General features: G+C 38.6%; 2 protein-coding genes across 5 annotated transcripts in view; both read left to right on the top strand.

Annotated features, from left to right (window-relative positions):
* uhrf1 (ubiquitin-like with PHD and ring finger domains 1) overlaps nt 1-12004 on the top strand; it is a 12266-nt gene extending 262 nt beyond the window's left edge. The window contains exons 2-17 of the mRNA XM_034881075.1: nt 1994-2156; nt 2594-2857; nt 3329-3483; nt 4408-4623; nt 5386-5501; nt 5679-5865; nt 6726-6849; nt 7193-7300; nt 7444-7548; nt 7705-7811; nt 7910-8072; nt 8281-8418; nt 8701-8803; nt 9259-9407; nt 10076-10174; nt 10663-12004. Coding sequence (XP_034736966.1) covers nt 2004-2156; nt 2594-2857; nt 3329-3483; nt 4408-4623; nt 5386-5501; nt 5679-5865; nt 6726-6849; nt 7193-7300; nt 7444-7548; nt 7705-7811; nt 7910-8072; nt 8281-8418; nt 8701-8803; nt 9259-9407; nt 10076-10174; nt 10663-10809 — 2334 coding nt within the window. The 5' untranslated portion in view covers nt 1994-2003 and the 3' untranslated portion in view covers nt 10810-12004. The remainder of the gene's footprint in view (nt 1-1993; nt 2157-2593; nt 2858-3328; nt 3484-4407; nt 4624-5385; nt 5502-5678; nt 5866-6725; nt 6850-7192; nt 7301-7443; nt 7549-7704; nt 7812-7909; nt 8073-8280; nt 8419-8700; nt 8804-9258; nt 9408-10075; nt 10175-10662) is intronic.
* A 1363-nt stretch (nt 12005-13367) lies between these two features.
* Nucleotides 13368-22488, top strand: part of kdm4b (lysine (K)-specific demethylase 4B) — a 45816-nt gene continuing 36695 nt past the window's right edge. The window contains exons 1-2 of one of the 4 annotated variants that reach the window (XR_004657850.1): nt 13368-13529; nt 21033-21350. Coding sequence is in view for 3 of the 4 variants with exons in the window: in XM_034881071.1 (XP_034736962.1) it covers nt 21060-21350 (291 nt within the window). In the remaining variant the exon portion in view is untranslated. Of the gene's footprint in view, nt 13530-21032; nt 21351-22488 lie in introns of those variants that run through there. The other 3 variants (XM_034881071.1, XM_034881074.1, XM_034881073.1) reach the window with 3 other exon arrangements.

Below are 22488 nucleotides of genomic sequence, written 5' to 3' on the forward strand. Positions count from 1 at the left end.
GTAAAGAAGTTTTTTGTTCTTCATGTTCATATAACTTTTAAAATTGTCCTCATTCATATCTTCACTCAGTAGCTAGCTCACCATGGTTTGCTAACTTGACAATGTCCTAGCTACCTCGTTTCTGTTTGGGTTAACGTTACTGCCCCAAGTTCTCTAGCCACTTGAACGTGCAATTTAAAATAGTTTTTGTGCTGTTGAAAGTACGGTGGTATCTTTTTGATGATATAGCGTTAACGCTACCGTTACTAGTTGAAAGCTCTCGTAACAATAAGTCGTAACGTGGTTTGCTGTTGACGTTACGTTAAGCATTGATAGGTAGTGATGAACTTGACTAAGGTTTCTACGATATGCTATATTGTTGTGTTTATCTGTTGCTTGTATATCCACATCATGTGTAACTCGTGGTGAAATTACAACTAGCTTTGCCACTTCCTATGAAGCGGAACAAATAACGCTAACTTCAAGCAGAGCGCTTATTACCCTGTTTTTCCATATTGGGTGGTGATGAAATGGCCCGTGTTTTCCGCATGTATTTTATAAAAAATGGAATGGTGTCGGTGAAATAACGCGTCTTAGGTGTGAGGAAGTAGTTTGTTTTCTCGTGTGTTGTTCACTGTTCTTGGTTTATTTCAAGCCAGCCGACCGAACGACACCTAAGCTGAGAGCGCAAAAGTAAACGCCAGTCATTATGAACGAAGCGCGCTCTATAGGGGGAAATAATAATATATAAGCGTTTTAATATAGCCGTAATGGATTCCAAATGGCATATTAGGTAGTATTTCGGTGTTTTTTGTTGTCAGAGAGCGAAGGCACATTGTTTGCCACTAGCGCTCCCTCCCGTCCGGATGTGAGCTTGCTTTTAAAATAACTGGGAGTGGCCTGCAGCTCAGTTTCCCGCACTGTATTTAAATCAGCGTGTTCCCTCCCTTTCTAATACTCTGTTGATGTGACAGCCCAGTGCTGACAGCCGCACAATACACGGACCAAGGACTGGCATAATCATATTGATTATTATAGATCCCTTGCTGAGAAACATGTATTTCATTATTTGCCCAAAAATAAGTCTATTTAGTTCTTAAAGCAAACTGCATAACCTCTTTTAATGTTGGGATTGACATGTACGACATGCTTTGACAATGTCTGCGCAGGGCTTTTGACAAGCAAGAATCAAGGGAGTTACAAATGCTGGCTGGAAAGCTAAGACGAGGATTGATTTTAAAATTGGCCAGCTTAGTGGGAACAAGAGCTTGGTTACGTTGCAGGCTCACAGTCAGTTATCCTTAATGGCCCATTAACAGTTAGTAAAGCCGTATTTATAGTCCTATCAGTCTATAAAACGTCTCCAGTTTTCAAAATTACAATATGAAACAAAGAACAATGAGACCAAACAAAAATAAACTACAACTTCAAAAGGTTTACCTATGTCCATAACAAAGACACAACACACAGAAATGTAAAATGGACACAACGTCCATAAGGATTAAGAGCCAACTGATTGAAAGGTTTTTGCAAAATTCATCATTTTAAAACTGCAAATTGATGGTTAGATGAATACATAGTGTTTTGCTTAAAATCTTATTCAAGACATCAATAATTGTGGGTATTATTAATGTTTTGTTAATACATGCTAACCGCAGACAAAGCAAATGTGTTTTGCTTTGCAAAACTAAGTGACATTTTTAAACAGTGTGCAGCACCGTGTTGCACCTAGCAGAAAATGCGGAAACCATAATGTAAGATTAATGCACCGACCAAACCGTCAAGTCTGATTAGACAAGGCCATAGCCATGTGCCATACGATGTTATTCATGCAAATGATGCTCGGCTGTTGATGGTTTGGTATGGAAGTTTAACAAAACTTGCTTTTGATCACGGATGTCAGCTGGAGTCTGTCATCTGATCCATTTAACTAGACTGATTACTTAAAAAGTGTGTGGTGAAAATGCAGTAATTATTGAGGGTATAATCGGTTATGGTGTGGCTGTAAACACAGGGCAGCTGCAATGTGGATTCAAGTTCGCACGATGGATGGGAAGGAAACACACCAAGTGGATTCCTTGTCCAAACTCACCAAGGTGGATGAGCTGCGTCTCAAAATTGCGGAGCTCTTCAAGGTGGAGCCGGAGAAACAGAGGCTTTTCTACCGTGGCAAGCAGGTGAGGCAGCATGGTTACAATTTTGTATAGGGGTGTGTCTTTGAGGCTTTTGGGTTGTGATTGTGTCCCACCTAAATCTAAAAGCTCTCTAGCATGAAAAAAAAAAAAATTGCCGCCCCTTTAACATAGTGCCAAGCTGCATTACAGTACAGTGATGTCATTCTGTGTTACCAGACTGTTCTAGCTCTTCCATTAAATTTTACATATGCCGACTGTCATATCTATTATTTATATATCTCTCTTGAATATTATTTATCTTAAATGTCATTGTGAAGATATTTCGTTAAAGCACTCAATCAATATCCCCACAATATTGACAACAAGGTATTAGGACAAGAATATCACAACATCTGATTTTAGAATCAAATTTCTGTTTATTTATAGAAGGGCTGCTTTTGTCCTTTTTTAATAACTGTCTTATATTTGTTTTACATCAGATGGAGGACGGTCATACCATATTTGACTACAACGTGGGTCTAAACGACATAGTGCAGCTGCTTGTTAGACAGATGCCCAGCGTTGAAGTCGTCAAAAGTAAGGACAAAGAAGCCGAGCTCTCAGACTCTGATTCTGGTTGTGGCTCAACCCAGAGCGAGTCTGACAAGAGCTCAACTCATGGTGAGGTAGAGGTTCAGACCGCCAGCACCTCTGCCCAGACAAACGGCACAGAGCTCATCGACCCAGGGTTCGGATTTTACAAGGTGTGTTTTTAAAGTTTTTAGCTGGGAATAAATGAGGTGTTATGTATAGTGTTTATAGGTTACTTTTGCATTTGTGGTGAGGAAATCAATTTATTTCTGGTTGGGATAGGTGGTGAACAGCTGTAGTGTAGCACCTGCTTTTAGCTAATTTTGGGAAAAGGTCATCCAGCATGGTCAGATTACACATGTTGACCCAATGGAGCCGGACTGCATCTAAGACTTTTCTTGCGCCTTTGGACAGGTTTCTTCTTGGGTTAATTATGAGAAGTGGTTTGTCGTCCTGTAAAACCTTCAGATAATTGTTTATCACACAATTAACACCATGCTTTGAAACTTTGTGTATGTAAGGATTTTTTTTGGTGGAACATTTACAGGACATGTATGGTGGTGGTACTAAATGCGCTGAAAACAATCAGCTTTTAAAATGTCTCAAAAGATCCTACTAACTTTTTATTTTCTGTGTCTTTGAAGACCAATGAGTTGGTGGATGCAAGGGACTTGAACATGGGTGCCTGGTTTGAGGCCCAGATTGTGAATGTTACTAAGACAACAAAGACGCCTAAAGAAGAATCTGCTGAGGCACAGCCAGCACAGGACGAGATACTGTACCATGTTAAATACGAAGAGTAAGATTCCATGATCATGAAAATTCAAAGCTAAAACACACAACTGAACGTTATAACTGATACAAGCAATAGATAACCAGACTTTCTTCACAACACAATATTATATTATATTGCTTTCCAAAGAATCAATATCATACAGTCTGCCACGATACGGTTCTGATATATTTCAGGGGCCTGCAATAATAGGAGATAATATCCTATGCCTATTTAACACAATCAGTTAAATGTATAACTTTTTAATTGTATTACTGAGCTCCTCCAGACATTTAAATGAGAAAAATTTACTGCATATAAATGGCAATTTCAGAATAATTTATTTTAACATTGAATTGATATTGGATTGTTGATCTTTGAATCAAATATTGAATTAAATATACACCATTCCAGATTGATGTATCGTTACACCCCCTCACTAAAATACCTGTTCTTGTTCAAAAAGACGGGGCAGTTTTTTCTCCTGTCATATACTATGTATATTGCTAGATAGAAGGATAGTCAATTTAAACGGCTCAGCAACTATTTGAACCACTATTTGCACTTTCATTGGCTGAATTGGAAAAAAGATGCTGTTATTCTACTTATGTGAAACGATTCCTGCTGCTGCTGCTTCACATAGAGGATTATGGTGACGGATCCTCATGGAGGGGCACAATATCGGATTCAGAGAGTTGAATGCTTGCTAGACAATGTGGGACTTAAATTGACACTAAAATGTAACTTTTTCTAAAGTGTCTAGACTTAAAAGTTTGCATTCATTTGTGTGGTGTATTCAAGCCCGCTACACAGGCAGTTGATCCACACCATTCAAACATACTGTTATACATTTAGTTACACTTCCAGCAGCGCTGTGTAGGAAGCACCTGTTGTGGTGTGTGGCTTGCTTTTTAACAGAAAACTGATATGGTATCACATTTACTATCTCAGCTACCCAGAGAACGGGGTGATTCAGCTGCTAGCCAAGGATGTTCGCCCACGCGCCCGTACGGTGTACCAGTGGCACCAACTGGAGGCAGGTATGGTCGTTATGGTCAACTACAACCCAGACGACCCAAAGGAGCGTGGCTACTGGTACGACGCTGAGATCCAGAGGAAGAGGGAGACGCGCACCGTGCGAGAGATCTACGCCAAGATTATCCTTGGGTAAGGGCTTAATTCCATGCAAAGTTATACTTGCTGCTTATTTTGGAATTTGAATAATTATTATTATTTTTTTATATATATTAACGTGCTTGCAGGCTGATATTTACTGTGGTGTATTGTTGGGATTAAGCTGCTTGCTATATCTCTGCTGGCCGCTGGCTAATGCATGCAGTGCTTTCACTTCCTTCTCAGCCATGAACGGAGAACTGTGTAGTTACAATGGGATATGTGTAGAGGTCTGTATGTTTGAACTGTAGCAGCCTGGTGTCATTTTCAGGCAACTGTTGATCCAGGTAAACATAGAAACACGTTAGTTATGGCTATGCATAATGCCAATTGATGAGGAGCCGGCTGAGTATTCATTCAAAGTCCGAATCAACTTTAGGAAAAAGATCAACCGTTACCCTGCTGGGGACAATTGTGACGTTAACCAGCGCTCAGACTTGTGTCGCAGCCTGAAAGTCCCGTAAGGTTAACGATGTTGAAAAAACAAAAACAAAAAAAACTGTCTTGCAACAACAACAAAACAGTCTCTTCATCTCTTGCCTTGTCACATTCTTTATTTTTCCAAAAGCTGTCTTCAAGTGCGGTTGAGAATTTTGGTTTTCCAGGTCTGTCTGTAGTGATCTATTATCCCTTCTAAATGTAATGTTTTTTGCTGTTCTAAACTTTTCAAGTGACTCATATTCAGTATTGTAAGAAGTAGAATGTAAGACTATATTGCTACCATGCAGGGCACATTGACAGTTTCTTTGTCTGCAGTGATGCTGGTGACTCTCTTAATGATTGCCGGATCATGTTCCTGACTGAAATCTACAAAATCGAGGAGCCTGGTTCTCTGGGTGACACCCTGGCTGGATCTGAGAGTCCATTAAAAAGTAGGTTAAAAGATGAAAATGTTTAAATTGTAAAGGTGTGTCTTGGCTTTTGACAGGACTAGCCTGAATGTGAATCATCAGGATTTTGGATCTTGTTTGTGTAAACGTTTGATGTTAACTGATTTTAAAATGCTGTGTATGGAATATACAATATGGTAACATGTCTATATTCTCCAGGATCAAACGGGCCTGAGTGCAAGCACTGTAAGGATGATCCCAAGAAGAAGTGTCAGTGGTGTAACTGCCATATCTGTGGCATCAAGCAGGATCCTGACAAGCAGTTGCTGTGTGACGAATGTGACATGGCCTATCACATTTACTGCCTGAACCCTCCGCTGACTTCCATCCCTGAAGACGAGGACTGGTCAGTAGGATCATATGCAGAACTCCACACTTCATACATTCATACATTTAGATATCCTGACATTTAATGTTGGGAAATTACCAGTCACGTTGATGATTAAAGAGCTTGGTGCAATTCAATTTGTGTTTGTAAAGGGTTTTTTCAAATGCAAATAATATTGGCCTAAATCATAATGCTGTTGCTACCAAGTGGACCTCTGCTCCTGAAAGTGAAGCTAGTGCAAGTGCATAAAAGTGGGTGCAACTTCACTGGTTAAAAAAAGAATAGAAGATTGTATAGAAGTCTGAGACAATGAAAACATTTTCCTAACAAGTTTATGGTCTCAAGTGCTAGTTTTAAAGTCTTTAAAACAGCAGGATGTTTATTTTGTATATGGCTACGTCCACTCCTCTTATACAGTCTAGTTGGTTCAATTATGTCAAAAACTGAATGTTCTCAAATGTTTCTATAAACCCAGTAGTTGTTGCAGATACTGCATTCTAACATCTTCAAGTGCTTCAAAGCTGTTTTGTGCAGCTGTAGTTGTAATTTGTTATAGTGCTCATATTATGCTTTTTCCCTTTCTTTTATTATGTTATATATCTTTTTTTGTGTGTGCACGTTATAGGGTTATAAAGTGAAAAAGCTCAAAGTCTACCCCAAAGGGACTTACCATCTCCAACAGAAAACACTGCTCATGAACCTGAAAATGAGCATAAAATGGGCACTTTAAGTGTCAGTTGTTTGAATCAAAACACTGAACATGAGTCTTTTCCTTTTTTTTGTTACTCAGAAATCAACCATCTGTTGCTCAGCCTTTTTGGTCATCCCTTGTTATTTTTAGGATGTGTTGAACATGACCTTTACCCCCCACATCTCAGGTATTGCCCAGGTTGCCGTACTGATGCCAGTGAGGTTGTGTTGGCCGGAGAGAAGTTGAAGGAGAGCAAGAAGAAAGCCAAGATGGCTTCTGCTAGCTCCTCCAGCCAGAGGGACTGGGGCAAGGTGAATGCTGACAGCAAATCTTATTACAGTGTGTACAAATATTTTGTAGTTACTTTAAAGTATGATTAGGATAACTCACTTCTAGGTGTGGGGTACCAGTAACTATATCACAGGTTTGAAAGGATAAAGTCATAGTTTAGGTTATCATTGTTGAAATGATAAACAATGAATATTTTATGCCGCTATGGTTTTGTCAGTTTTGTTCTGGCACTGGATACATTACACACAGTATGAGAAATGATCTTATGGCTTACATGCTCAGTGTCCTTGTAGACAGCAAGCTGTGTTGCTATACTAGTTGTTAAACACAAGGGTTCAAACAATGTACTCCTCCCCCTCCCAGGGAATGGCCTGTGTCGGTCGAACCAAGCAGTGCACCATCGTCCCGTCCAACCACTACGGCCCAATCCCCAGCATTCCCGTCGGGTCGCTGTGGAAGTTTAGAGTGCAGGTCAGTCCACACAACTGAAGAGTTGAATTAAGGCTGTTGAAAGGAACTGTTGTGACATACATGGAGCACAAACAATTCCAAGGTTTTCTGTTAATTTGTTTCAGTGGCCACCAATAATGTTTGTATTCTTTTGACTTTTCTAGGTCAGTGAATCTGGTGTCCACAGGCCTCATGTGGCTGGGATTCACGGCAGGAGTAATGATGGTGCCTACTCTCTGGTCCTGGCAGGAGGATATGAGGATGACGTGGTATGCGGTTTCCTTTTTTTTTTAATATAAATGTTTTATCTGTTAAAGGCGCTTAAGTTGTTATATGAAACCCAAAAGTTTTCTGTGGTCTAAAATCTGCTGCCAAACCTTTTGTAGTCCTAATGTGTGATATCTGTGATGGGTCTTGCATTGTAGGATGATGGTAATGAGTTCACTTACACTGGCTCTGGAGGGCGAGATCTTTCTGGAAACAAGAGGACTGCTGAGCAATCGTGTGATCAGACACTTACCCACATGAATCGGTATGATGCTAAAGGACGTAAAACGAGATTTCTGAATTGTTTGTTTTTGCTTTTATTTATTTGTGCATATCTAAATTGTTTACTTTGGTTCTCACTAGGGCGGTGGCTCTCAACTGCAACGTCCCTGTCAACGACAAAAATGGAGCTGAGGCCAAGAACTGGAAGGAAGGCAAACCAGTTCGAGTTGTGCGCAGCTGCAAGGGTCGCAAGCACAGTAAATACTCCCCTGAGGAAGGAAACCGATATGATGGCATATATAAGGTGGTGACATTTTTCTGTCCTCTTGTGGAGTTGTCAAACTGGCTGACACGCACAACAATATTGCAATTAACTGATTTTGTTAAATTAAATAATTCAGTGGCAAAGATCTGTTGAAAGAAATGAATAGAATTGATTGGACTCATGTGTGATAAATAATCTTGTGACTATGAGCATTTATTTAACTTTGTTTTATTGACCATTCATTCAGGTCGTGAAGTACTGGCCAGCCAAGGGCAAGTCTGGTTTCTTGGTTTGGCGGTATCTGCTGAGGCGTGATGACGATGAGCCAGCACCATGGACCAGAGAAGGCAAGGAACGCATTAAGAAGCTTGGTCTCACCATGCAGGTAGAGATGGTCATTCAGACTACATTATACCAAGAGGGCTTCTGTATACAAATGCTCTCAGTTCTTTGTTTGCACAGGTGTTAGGATGAGATCAGCTCCCATTAATTGGTTTGATTCACAATGCAATTAATTGAAAACTATTAAAAAAAATATTTATTATATACGTAATAATTAGCATGTTCATATTGTTAAAGCTTTTTAATTGTTACATGGTCAATGTTGCTTTGAACTGATTTCTAGCAGTAGAATAACTTCAGTTAATTGGACAAAATCTTGTTCCAGTATCCTGCTGGCTACCAGAAAGAGAAAGAGAACAAAAATGAAGTGGAAGAGGAGGCGGCAACGCCGAGCAAGGCAAAGAGGAAGAGAAAATCTCAGGGCAGTGGTAAGTTATGTGTGTGTTTTACCAGGGACATTTTTTTTTTAAATGTCCTGACTAATAGCCAACTGATTATAAATCATCAGTAACGGGCATTTAATAACTATGTGGGTAAAGGCTACTAATACAGTCTGGTAAGTTCAGAAAATAACATCTCTTTACTGCAATGCACTGTGTAAAACTAGTAAGTAAACTTAATTTATATAGCACCATTTGCAGACGAGAGGGGTCACAAAGTGCTTTGCAGTAAAACAAATAAAAACCAAACATAAAATATTAAACCATATTGCTAGTTGAATGCTTGTCGAAAAAGATCTCTTGTTTTTTAAAAGTTTCCACAGAATCCAAGGCTCTTATATTACAATGTCCAAAATCTTTAGAAGATATCTAGTCTCATATCATATGTATTGATACATTGGTACAACTCCGTAGTAAATTTATAATGTGGTTCTTTCTGTCAGATTCCTCCAAGACCTCACCAGGCAAGACTCCTAAGAAAACAAAGGTAGAAGTGTACAAGCTCACCCAGGAGCAGAAATCCTTCATCAAGAATGACAAGCCAAACAAGAAGCTGTGGGATGAAGCCATGGAGTCACTATCACTTGGACCGGTGAGCTTAAGCTGGTTTGGGGGACACTGTGGGTTTATTTGTCATGCATTTGGGTGGGAACAACGAAGAAATTGAGACATTCTGTGACAGTGAGGCAATAATGATTTGTGTTCATGAATTGATAAGTAATATGTTAAATAGTAGCCCCAGCATAACTTATTTAATACAAGCAACACTCATTACATTCTATTGATTTGATTGAGATTGGTGTGACTTTCTTGACATTTCAACATTTTTATCTTGGAAATAATTATGTTGCTGGCATCGCATTGTTCTCGGGATAACAAGAAATGGCAAAGGTTCCACTGCACTCAGTTCTATTGAAAACAAATCATGCTTACAGTGGATGCATTGTTGAATGAAAATAGCTTTTATTAAGTTTGGTTTGTGACCGTTTTTAGGTGGTGCTTTGTCAGTTCTGGAATTTGCTGCTTCTTCAAAATACAGTTGGTACTAGTTTTCTCTAGATGGGTATTTTGTTTACAAGCGACTGTTTACAGAAGAGCTTGTTGGTGTCAGTTCTGCAAATGATAAGTGAGGTGCTCAGGAAATCTGTCACACTGGCAAAAGCCAGGGTCTGTCTGTAAAAAAAACCCTGCTGAGAACTGTTTGAAACCTCCTGCTAGTTATGGGGCAGTTTTCTAACTGATGTACACATGTTTTTGCAGAAATTCTTAAACAAAGTTGAAGAAGTTTTCCTCTGCATTTGCTGCCAAGAAGTGGTCTACCAGCCCATCACCACAGAGTGCCAACACAATGTGTGCAGGGTAAGAAGCTCATTGTCCCACAAAAAGTTAAACAAGACTCCGTGGATACACTACCTTTGTGATACAGCACACTTAGATGGATTTACATCTTTCCTTTTTTTAAATGCAGGGAAAACATAGGAACTTCTTGCTTTTTGAAAATGACTTAATTAAATGCAGTTACTCAATCATGCAGCACCTTTTCTGAAGCATTGGAGGATGTTTTTGATGTATGGCCTAAAAGATCTTATGTTGCTGTAGTGGTGGGGTTGAAACGAAATGTTGTGGAAGCTTTAGATCAATTGACACACAACCCCCTACCTTTCACCTACCAAATTTTTCTAAAACAAAGTGCGTTCTGGGAAATGCAAGAAAGAACTACCTAAAGGTTACGACAAAGTGTATCTTAAATTTACAAATTGTTATTTATCAATAAAAGTTGTTATACTGTGACATGTCATTGTAAGAAAGGGTCCGAAAGTGAAAACTGCTGTATGTTTCTACCTCAGGAATGCCTTCAGCGGTCCTTCAGAGCAGACGTGTACACATGCCCGGCCTGCAGGCACGACCTGGGCAAAAACTACTCCATGACTGTCAACCAATCCCTGCAAGATATTCTAAATCAGTTTTTCCCAGGGTACAGCAGTGGGCGATGATCATTGGTTCTGCCTACTCAGCCCTGAAGGAAACGATGGTAACTGTAAGGGGAATTTTTACTAGAGGCAATAAAGAATCAATTTCTCTTAATATATTTTTTATGATTTTATAAAACTACACTTCTTTTTTTTTTGTAGATTTAAATGCCCAATTCTTAATCTTGGATTTGCCATGATGTGTAGTTTAAGATGCATTTGAATTTTTAACTGACCCATTACTCCGTTAATACCTTATACCGTGATTTTACTTCCCTGACTTTCATTTTGTTCGATTTACTAATTCTAATGTTATCCATATTGTAAAATGTTTGACTAAATCCCTCCATGTTTAGCACTCCTTAGGAGAAGGCTAAGTCAAAAGTGGTTTAGCCGTTTTAACTTGTTTTGAGATTCTTTTGTACAAGGCTAATATTTGAAACTGGTCTTATGTTATTGCCATTCGTTTGGCTGTGGTTCGCCGTCATTTTTGATGCAATTTATATATAAAAAATGTAGTCAAAGGTTTTAATTGGTTTACATGCACATAATATAGTATTGACAGACTTCCAAATGGGACATATTTTTTGTCCTGACATGATCAGATAATTGAAATTTGAAAACGGCTGCTTCATAAAATGTGGACAAGACCTGAACTACAAGCACACAGCAGTTCGTTTTCTTTTTTCTTTTCAGCAGTCCGAGAGGAGTGTCTTGTTTGGGAACTGTGTCATCAAATGTGGTTGCATTTTCTATCTCGTTTATTGGTTCCTTAAATATTTTCTTTCCGTTATTTTATATTTGTATATGATGTTTTGTTTTAAAAGTTATGAATTTGATAAAACCTTGGAAGCTAAACCTGATGGATTCTTGAGGCAATTGTATACAGTGGTGAAGATTTGGATTTCCCCTGTTGTAAAAGGTTTACTTTGATAAAGTCCAAAGAAACAAAAAGTGCTTAACCAAGAGGGTAATGCAGAACTCCCATCTATGTAGATTAGACACTGTCCCTGACACGTCAACCTAAATGATTCTAGAAACTTGTATTTTTTGCTAAAATTTGATTTTATGTTTTCATCTTTTATAATCTATCTGCCATCTGTGGAGACATAGATTTTCATAGACTGGGAAATGTATATTTCTTCTGAAATTGTATAATTTTTTTAGTCCGTTCGTTTGATATGTAGTTTTAGAATTGCTTGCACACGTTTGGTGCAAAGAAACTGTCAATACATTTTCAGTGTTATTAAAAAGTAAAAAATTAGGTACTTTGTTATGTATGTTTTTGTGGGGGGGGGGGGGGGGAACTTTCTCTTGGTGACTATTGACTTAATCTTGATGGTTTCAGCCATCGTTTGAGCTTGGGATTGGCTTCTGGGGATACAACCTTGAATGTTTCCTTAAAAAGCCCTGAATCGTTTAGGTTTTAAATACTTTTAACTTACTTGACTTTGTCTCTCCGACTGGACCCGCAGATAATTGGAGAAAAAAAATCTACACCTATTGGTCCGCCCTTATGTTGTCTTGGGTGGGTTGTGTTTCATTTAGTCCTGTGAAGCTTGCTAATCTAAGGAGAAGAGTCTGGTGGGAAAGGAGTATTGGTTGAAAAGAATTAAGAGTTAAGAAGTTAACTTGGTTAAGAAGAGGACAGAGGTGGAAGTGTGAAAATTGAGGAGTGGGGAGGAGGAGAAAAGGAGTGAAAGAAGAATGAAGGTGATGACTGGACATTGGACGTTGAAACTTGTGGAGAAAGCAGATGAATAGGAGGAACAAGAGAATAAAATGAGTTGGTGAAAAAGGGCCCACCTACATGGAACAGGGCCATAAGTAATGTTATTAGTTACACCTGTGTTTGCCCTACAATGCCACGTCAGAAAGGGTGCTGTGAAAAGGGCATATTTGATACAAAATTAAGCTGTAGGCTCCATAGGATGATTTTTTTTCTTTTCTTTTGGCAACCATCATGATTTTACTAAACAATAGTAGCCTACAGATTTGTTGTCATTCTATTATCTGAAATGGTTGGACAAATAGTGCACAGCTTCCATAAATGGGGGGGAGCATGCCTTTGGACTATAGGGCATGATCTTTAAAACAATTACGATACCCTCAGGGTGATACGGATTTTCACTTTAAATCAAAGATTGCTTGTGGTGATTTGCTTCAAGCAAAGCCATACAAGGTTTTTCTCTAGATCTGGGTAAAAAAGGGAAAGAATGCAAGTACCGTTTGACTGGAGAACTTTTGATACTACTCTTTGATACTATTCTAATTTTAAATGTAGAAAGTCATCCAACGCCAGAAATCAGAGAAACTGGATTAGGAATTTTAACAAAAAGAGCATGATAATTTTGGACGAACTCTTCCGAGAATACTGGTTTCATTTACACAGAAAGCGGTTTATTTATCTCACGGTCAACAAAGCGTAAACGCCTTTAGCGAAGCTAGCAGTGTCAACGTGCACGTACGAGTGTACGAGCACCGAGGGCGAGCAGTAATGGGCGTCTCTTTTCATTGGTTGATTTGTGTGTCAATCAAATAAACAAACCTTATCATCGGGTTTGAGATATCTATCATCCGGGTGATTAAACCAATCGCAAAGCGTAGTTTCTGAGGTGGGCGTGACTCAGAATAGCCTCAGCTAGCTAATGTTAGAAGAAAACCCATCCAGGGAATATTTAGATACAAAACGAAACGAAATAGATTGAACAAAACAGGGAGAGGACAGTACTCTGCTGCAGGAGGTAATATTTCCCATACTGTATTCATTGTGTTCAATCGCGAAGACCGTATTCTCGTTTGGTGTTGTGTGATGGCTGTCGTCGCGCTGTTTTGTTTTTTTCTAAATGCAGATATTGAAGTAGCTAATGTTACCTAGCTGGAAGCTAACCAGCGTTAGCTAAGAATACATAGCTACACGTTAAGACACAGTGACGTGTAGTTAAATATAACTGTGTGTTTTGCGTACCGTAATATGCACCGCTTAAGTAGATTGCATTGAAGGTTAATTTGAGTTGAATGTTTTACCCATTTCGAAGTGCTTAGCTCCGGTTTTTATGTAAAATGCTAACGGGTAACGTTAATGTTAGTTGTGCAAAGCAATCCTCGCCCTCAGCAGCAGCAGCAGCCTGTAATAACTGCTCATTTTAAATCTAGCAGGCTCGCTTTCCTGTCACGTCAGAAATATGAATAAGCTAGCAGGAGAATGAATACTGTTAATGAGGATTACCATTTCTGTACTTAGTAAGGAGGACAGTGTGTTGCAATATTGAATCGAGTTACGGGCCCAGATAGAGTTAAAGGGGCTATTTAGGCCTCTTTTTTTGTTGTTGTGGATAGACAGCTGGGTGTCATGTGGCCTGCCAGAATCCAGAGTCTCTGTTAGACAACGTTACAAATTTGTAAAAGTGACTATTTTGCAAATAAAACTGATAGTATCGTCAAATTGTCGGTTATGACAACCCTTTTATTTTGGAAGACATGCATTTCTCAGTCACTAAGAAGGAAATAGTATTGTGTTGAAGTGGGACTTATTTACAAATGTATTATATTGAATACAATATACAAGTATACCTAACTCTTGCTAGCCCACAGCATGTTTCTTGCTCTACAGGGTGTTTGTGCTTGATGCAAATGACTTGTTGAATTTCCTGCATTTGCATTGCCCTGTAGTAGGAATCCAAGTTATAAGTTGCGCATGAAAAGCTGCATGAAGTGCATATTTAGGGATGCAGTGATGTGTGTGTGTGTGTGTTTGTGTTTGTGTGTTTGTTTGTATTTTGTTTAAACCGGAAACGTTATTTGGCACTATTCAAACAAGGGATGCTCCGATACGGATGTGGGATAGCAGGCCAATATCGACTCAATTAACTGGATTTGGTATTTGTGACATTGGGGTGATCTATTCAATAGCATTCTGGGTTTTAAATACCATGTACATTGTGTAGTGGAATTTAGGCCTGCACGATTAATTGTTGTAATATCACAATCTCGGTTTACCCTGTTCACAATTTTATTTTTAAATAAATTTGCTCAAAATAAATAAGCGACTTAAATTCTCATTTAATGTTATGAGCCGACTGCATCACAAAATCAGAACCACTACTACTTTCTTTTGTGAGTTTTAAACATAGACTGTATTAAATAGATTTTAAAGTGCTCCCAAGCGCTGTTATCAATGAAATAGACATATTACATACCTGAAGGGCAATTTGGGGTGTGTTTTGAATAATTTACAATCCTGTTATTGTCTCAATCTGTTAAACGTGAGTTAAACCACGTTATCGCCTGTTGTCCTTTACTTTCCCCTTTTTAGTTATTGTTTATTTTCCTTCTTGTTCCTCCTGTGATGGTGCTGCCCCAGTATAAGCCATTACTGCAACATATAACTTCTAAAATGACATTAAAATACAATTAGGCCTATATAAAGAAATCTCCTTCCTTTTACCTGGCTCCCCTGGCTGGTTATGCTAATTCAGGCTTTTCTGGTGTTACAAATAAATCTGTGACCAATTTGAATGTGTCACTGTAACACCGTCTACCTGCCGCAAGCCATTCCCTGACTTTCATTGGAAAAACTTACTTCCTAAAAACTAAATAAAAATAGTATTTTTTTTCACAGTTAGTCTCAGTTGCAGTTACAGGTAATTTAGGACCATCACACAACAAATGAAAGAGCTCCAGAAATAAATAACTTTAAGTTTTGACATTTGTTGCTGCATTTACAGAGTGTGTGTGTTTGCGCACGTCGGTCCGTCCGTCTGTAGAAATCCCAACCAATCTGTCCAAAAAATGTCTAATTGTCCCAGTTAGATTGTGAATGCCGTAAACCTATTCTTTATAAATCTTTACAACCATTCTTTGAAAGAACAATGCAGACCTGCCTTATTACATAATCCAAATTGGCCATTTTCAGCATGTAGCTTGCAAGCTCAAGGTTTTGTGAACGGCAACCCACAGAGTGCGGAAGCGGAGAGACTCACACACGCCAGGTGTCAGGCAATTATCCTGGAAATGTACATCCGTTGATCCAGGCTAGTGAACCTAATCTAAACCACGTGTAAGTGTTGCAGAGCAAATGCAGATGTATTTTCTGTTATGCCAATCCTAAAGCTTTTTTTTCTCCATAATCATTATTTCATTTTTTTATTTATCTAGCCTACCGATATATTATCATGTGTGATTGACACTTAAAGTGGGCTGTTTCTGGCAATTATGGACTGCCATTTAGAAAATGTTGATTGATTTATTTTTAATTTTTTTGGGAGGCACATGTGTGTTTGCCAGTGCCTCTTCAAACTGATAACTTCTTACCACCTGTTTTGTGTGTGAAGCAAACGGAAAACTTCTCGCCAACTGTTTGTGTGTTTTCCTGTTTGTGTGAAAAACAATCCGTTAATTTCATGTGACCTGTTAAAAAAAAGAGAAAGAAAAAAAGAATTGTAATGTTTGTAGTGCATTCTCCCCCAGAGCAGTCAGAATCTTTCAAGAGCACAAAACTGTGTACTCTACTCAAAATACACAACTTTATTCTCCTGCTGACAAAGCTGTGCTTTTGAGGAAGGTGCACCTTTTTAAGGAAGTTAACATTATTGTTCTGATTCAGCTAATACAAATAGCCTAATTGTGGGTTTAAACATATTCAGAGTTGCTAATGGCCTGCATGTAGAGTTAGGGGATATGCTTTACATCATTATACAATATTATTTTACATTTAACTCTTAATGTGTTAACAAAAAAAAAAAACCTTTAATAAGAACTTGTTTTAATTCCATCAAATTTGACCCCTTTAAAAAAATGTCTATCTGAAATACGGGTTTCTTTTTAACCAAATTACCACAAAAATGGATTAGATTCCATACATCGCTCATTGCAAATACAATGGATAACTTTCATTCCACTGATAATTATTAGTCAAAATGATTCATTTCAATTTCTGCTTTTTTAACTCAAATATTAGGTATACTTCTATATAAATGAGGGTTATTGACCATGAATTCCTTAAAGTAGTGTAAAAAAAGTGGCAGTAAGGTGGTGTTTAGTAAAAAAAGGGACAAAAATGATAAATTTTAGTCCGTTTTTGACCCGGGAGGACAACCCAAAAGTTAAATTACAATTCATGTTGCATGCAATTCAGCGCAGTAGTTTTCTTTTTAAATTTTACATTCAACTAAATAGATGCATTTTTGGTTGCTGTGTTGTGTGAAATGAAATATTTTGGCAGTATCAAAGGAAGGAAAAAAAATCCTTTTATTTTTACACCAAACACAGAACTACTAAGCAAGAAGCCATACGTCTGTTGGGCTTTTACAGTTTGCTGTCCATTAGGTCTAAATCTATTCTTTTTCTCCTCAATATTGATTAAAATCTAATTGTTTTGCCCCCTAAAATCATTGATCCTTCATAATTATAACATTATAACACCAGACATACACCGGTCAAAAGTTTGGGGTCACTCACAAATTTCCATTGGACTCCATTATAGACAGAATCCCAGCTGAGATCAGTTGCCTTGTTTTTTTTTTAACCAGGGCAGCAGTTTCCAGATTACATTATGTGCTTACATAATTGCATAAGGGTTGTTTAATGTTTTCTTAGTTAGTTTTTTAAAATAATATCAGATTAGTAAACAAAATGTGCCTTTGGAACATTGGATGAATGGCTGCTGATAATGGGAAATGTAGATATTGCATTAAAGATCAGCCACCCACTCAAATCAGCTGGTATCCTGTCTATAATGGAGTGAAATGGAAATTGGTAAGTGACCCCAAACCTTTGACTGGTAGTGTAAGTCTTACTTAAACAACATCTACAGCTCTTTTTTGCCTGCAGTAACTTTTCCAGTAACTCTAGAACGTTTTACCTGCATTTTTTGCAGCACAAAATATCATAAAATCCAGGCTAAATATGTATGTATTTATGTATCTGTTAACAGCACACCAGTTTTAAATGGGTGACATGGTGGAAAATGTGTTGATGTGTACACTGGCAAGAAAAGGTAAGTGAACCTTTTGGAATTTCATTGTTTTCTGAATACATTTGTCATGAAATGTGACCTGATTTTCATCTAAGTCAAGGGTATTGACAAACATTATGTGTCTACAAAATAACACAAACACACTCTTTATTGAACGCACTATTCAACATTCAAATGGTATTGGAAAAAGTAAGTGCACCCTTAAAATGAGTAACTGGTTGTCCTTCCCTTGGCAACAATAACCTCAACCAGGCGCTTCTTGTAGCTGTGGATCAGACCAGTGGATTTAACTCATTCTTCCTGGCAGACCGGCTTTAACTCTTTATTCTTTGGACGTCTCATGGCCCTCTTTGAGTCAATCCAATGCATCCCTATAGGGTTGAGGTCTGGACTTGGACTAAGCCACTCCAAAAGGCAGGTTTCGTTTTTCTGAAGCCAGTCTGTTGTGGACTTGCTCCGGTGTTTTGTGTCATTGTTCTGTTGTATCACCCACCTTCTACACAGTTTCAGCTAGGGCGGAACGATTTTGGAAAAAAATCAAATTGTGTTCAATTTTTTTATTTGTTTTTTTTGGCGATTTAAAATGTGATTTATTTGGTAAGCTCATTATCTCCTGTATTATTTAACAATTATTAAGACAAATAAATGATTGTATGAATAACACAATATTAGATGAATTAAACTGTCCTTTTACTATTATTGAATTAATTAATTTATATAAAAGACATTTATATATAAACTACTTTAATCACAGTGACTGATTTGTTGAACGTACAACCGTGTAATACAATGACATGTAATAATTACCATGGCAACATAAAGCACTGACAAATAAGCCTGGTGTAAACATTTATATTAAAGTCAGTAAGAATCACACAAGGCACATTTTGCACAATACGTTACGACTGTTTACAGCAACCTCCTGCTGCAGACTGTTTTACTCTTGCTTGTCACGTGACCAAGGTATTATCACAGCCTCTGCGATTAGAAAATCTAATTTTAACATATCACAATTTAATTGCAAATGCAATGAATTGTTCAGCCCTAGTTTCAACTGACAAACAGATATTCTCCTGGAAAATTGTCAATGATATGGGCCCCCAATGATGGTGTTTCCCCCACCATACTTTAAAGTTGGGATGCTGTTTTCATGATGATATGCCACTTTTGCTGTTGTATGCCGATGATATGCCTTTCTACCCCACATGTAGTGCTATGTTTTTTCCATATAGTTAAATCTTAGTTTTATCAGTCCACAAAACATTTTGCCAATGCCGCTGTGGAGTGTCAATGTGCTCTTTTGCAAACCTCAGGAAAATAATGTAACAATGCAATGCAGCAATGTTCTTTTTTGCCAGCAGTGGCTTCCTTTGTGGTGTCCTGCCGTAGATACCCTGTTTGTTCAATGTTTTACGTATCGTAGACTCATGAACAGAGAGGGTAGCTAGTTCCAATGATTTCTTCAAATCTTTGGCTGTAATTCGGGATTTTTTCTTGACCTTACTGACGAGTCTTCGTTGTGCTCTTGATGTCATTTTGACTGGGCGCCCACTTCTTGGTAGAGTAGCCCAAACAGTCCCAAAGTGTCTCCATTTGTAGATTGTTTTCCTAACTGTAGACTGGTGAATTTCTAAAGTCTTTGAAATAACTTTGGAACTTTGCAACCCAGCTTTATGTAAACCACCAATTCTTGATTGTAGAGCCTCTGAAAGCACTTTTTGGCATAAGCGTGTTCTTCTTGTGCAGAGCAAACTCCAAAAGATTGAGGGTTTTTCTTTATCAGTCAAAGTAGCTATAGTCCACTCCTCCAAACTCTCTAATCTTAATGATACTCCAAGTGAGCTCCAATTAGCTTTTTTGAAGTCATTAACTCAAGGGTTCACATACTTTTTCCACAGGGACTATGAGTTAAAATAATGTTATTATTTTACAGACATTTGTCAATACCCTTGACTAAGATGAAGACCAGAGCACATTTTATGACAAATTTATTCAGAAAACAATGAAATTCCAAAATGTTCACATACTTTAACTTGCCACTGTATATCATAATGTATTCTCTTGAGAATTCTTTATTAATTTATTGTCAAATGTGTGTTGAATGGGAATTTAGCTGAGAATATTCTTAAGAGGTAATCTATTCAGTGATTGGTCCATGCCTATGTCGTCATCCAAAATCCTGTTTGAGGCATAGCAAAATGTTGTAAATCACAAGACTGACATGTAAGATGTAGTCCTACACTTAACTTAAATAACGACTGAGATGCTTGATAAATAACCTTTAGGCACAGATTTGAGCCAAGCTTTCCTTTACTCTTTAGTCAATTCAGTTTGCCCTAGAGAGGTCTGCACTTTAGAGTACAGCGCTTTCAGTTGTCCTTGACGCTATCTGGGTGGAGTTTGTTGTACTTACCACGAAGTTGGTGGTTTGTCCAACACAAGCCCCAAGGCAGCTACGATTTGGGTACAACTTCATTCACACAGTAAGCAAGCACTGTGGTTGAAAGGTCCTGTAATACAAAATTATGTAAAAGCTGCCCTGACAAGTTGAAAAAGAGTAAAATAATGGTAGCAATTTTGTGGATGACAGAGAGATAATTGGAGAAGTTGCGAGTGAAGTAAGAGAATTAATGTGCTTGCTTAAATGCTTATGCAAAACAAGTCTATTGAAACATCTACGCAAACATCCTTCACTGTCACACAGCAGTAAACCACACAGTACAGCAGTTTGTAGTTTTTCTACCTGTTACTGGTCCATTTGGCAAGGTTTGACATCTCTTGGCCACTTACAAATTTAATTGGAACTAGCCATAGTATGTTTTTATTAAATTGGCTTGGTATAGCATATTCAGCAAAATACAGTCAATGCCATGGCTAAACATTTCCTCTTTGGTACTGCAGTGTACCCTTTTTTTCAAAAACACAAATACAGAGAGTCAGGGTTTCAAAGGTCACAGAACCTGTCCTCAATGTTTTCCTGTTTATTAGACAGCTAATCTACCAGCACTTAATGTTTATTCTGTCCACTTTGTCAGTTTGATTAGCTCCTACAAATTCACACGTCTGGTCATGTTGTTAAAAAGTTTCAATTTAAGAAGGCACTCAGCTGCACTATTAAAAAATTAAATAAAAGAGATGTTGCTGGCTGACCCTTTTATGAAACACTTACATGTTGCCTACCTTGCAGCAGCTCCCAATTTGCAAAAAGGTAAATTTTGGATAAAGCTAAAATAGACTGAAGCTGCCCTGATTGCCCATCTTTCCTCTCCAGGTTTACCTGCAACCCTGAGAAGACCCAATGGCTACTGACACCCAGGAGCCAGCATTAGCTGAAATCCCAGACACAGCAGGGACCTCGGAACAGGATGCTGCTCCAGATGTCATCCCGGCTCTGCTTACAGACCCAGACGTGGCCCCAGTCCTTGTTCCAAGTTCTGAGCTGCCCCTGGCCCCACTGCTGCCAAACAGCACCAAGAACCCCAGCTGCAAGATCATGACCTTCCGGCCTACCATGGAGGAGTTCAAAGACTTTGCCAAATACATTGTCTATATGGAGGGTCAAGGAGCTCACCGGGCTGGCCTGGCAAAGGTGAGGACAACACATGTTCTCTCACATTTATACTCACTTTAGTCCTAGGGTAAGGTCTAATTGTTACATTTTCCGTCCCAATGTATACTGCGAGGGGAAATTACAATTGTTATTACACACATGCCTGAATTACAGACATGCTCAGTACCTATACATGCACTAATTGAGAGTGAGGGAAAGGAGCTCCGAGCAGTTTGGTGCCCTGCTTACCATTGTTATGGTCCAACCGGGGATCGTTGGGTTCCCAATCCAACTCTCTACTGACTGAGCTACTGCCACCTGCAATTGTCCATTCCTACTCTTGCATAGCCAAGCCTTTATTTAGATGCGCAGCAGAATTAAGGTTCACAGCGCTGAGGGTCTGATCCCGGACCACACAGACTACCTGACGGATCAGCATACTTTCTGATGCTGGTTTGACTCAGAGCTGGCGCGGTTTACAAGACCGTTCTGACCCCATGCGCTGGATTTTGCACTGGCTGAATTTGAGTTGCTACATTGGCTAACTGAAAGCTCGTCTCCAGAAATGCTATCCACTCTCCTCCCGCCAGAGTCTCCTAGTGGCGGGGAGTGAGGCGGAAAGACTGCAAGGGTGCGCTAGCTAGCTAGCTAACTTATCATGAGTCAACTTCCCATAGAGCTACTGTAGTGGGCAGATTTAATCGTTGTGTAGCCCAGCGTTTTCATCCCCGGGCATAACAATCTAAAAGTAGCTTTTATAAGTGCGCTGAACATTTCAGCGTTAGATTTCTGCCGTAAACTGGAATAGATAAATTAGTTCTCTACTGGATTACTGCAAAATGGTATGTAATAATGAAAAAATAAGTTGTGTGGAAAAATGTTGTCTTACTGTTACTGAGTATAATTCTGTGACATTGTATATTGTGACTTACAATTACAGTCTGACGTACCATCTGGTGTTTCCTGTGTTTCCCTAGAAGTTAGAGCAACTAGAAGGGGTAAAGGTCAAAGGTTTTATGTTGCCATTGACAGGCAACCAATTGTAACGGGCTGCTACCTTAAATAAAATTACAGATTTCTTTGGGTTTGAATGTTATTGGAAACATTTGAGATAATGTAAGTGCACAATTCAACAAAATATATAACATGGGTCTAGTCTTTTTTTAGACATTTCAAT

The sequence above is a fragment of the Etheostoma cragini genome, chromosome 9 (assembly GCF_013103735.1).
Source record: "Etheostoma cragini isolate CJK2018 chromosome 9, CSU_Ecrag_1.0, whole genome shotgun sequence".
NCBI lineage: Eukaryota > Metazoa > Chordata > Actinopteri > Perciformes > Percidae > Etheostoma > Etheostoma cragini.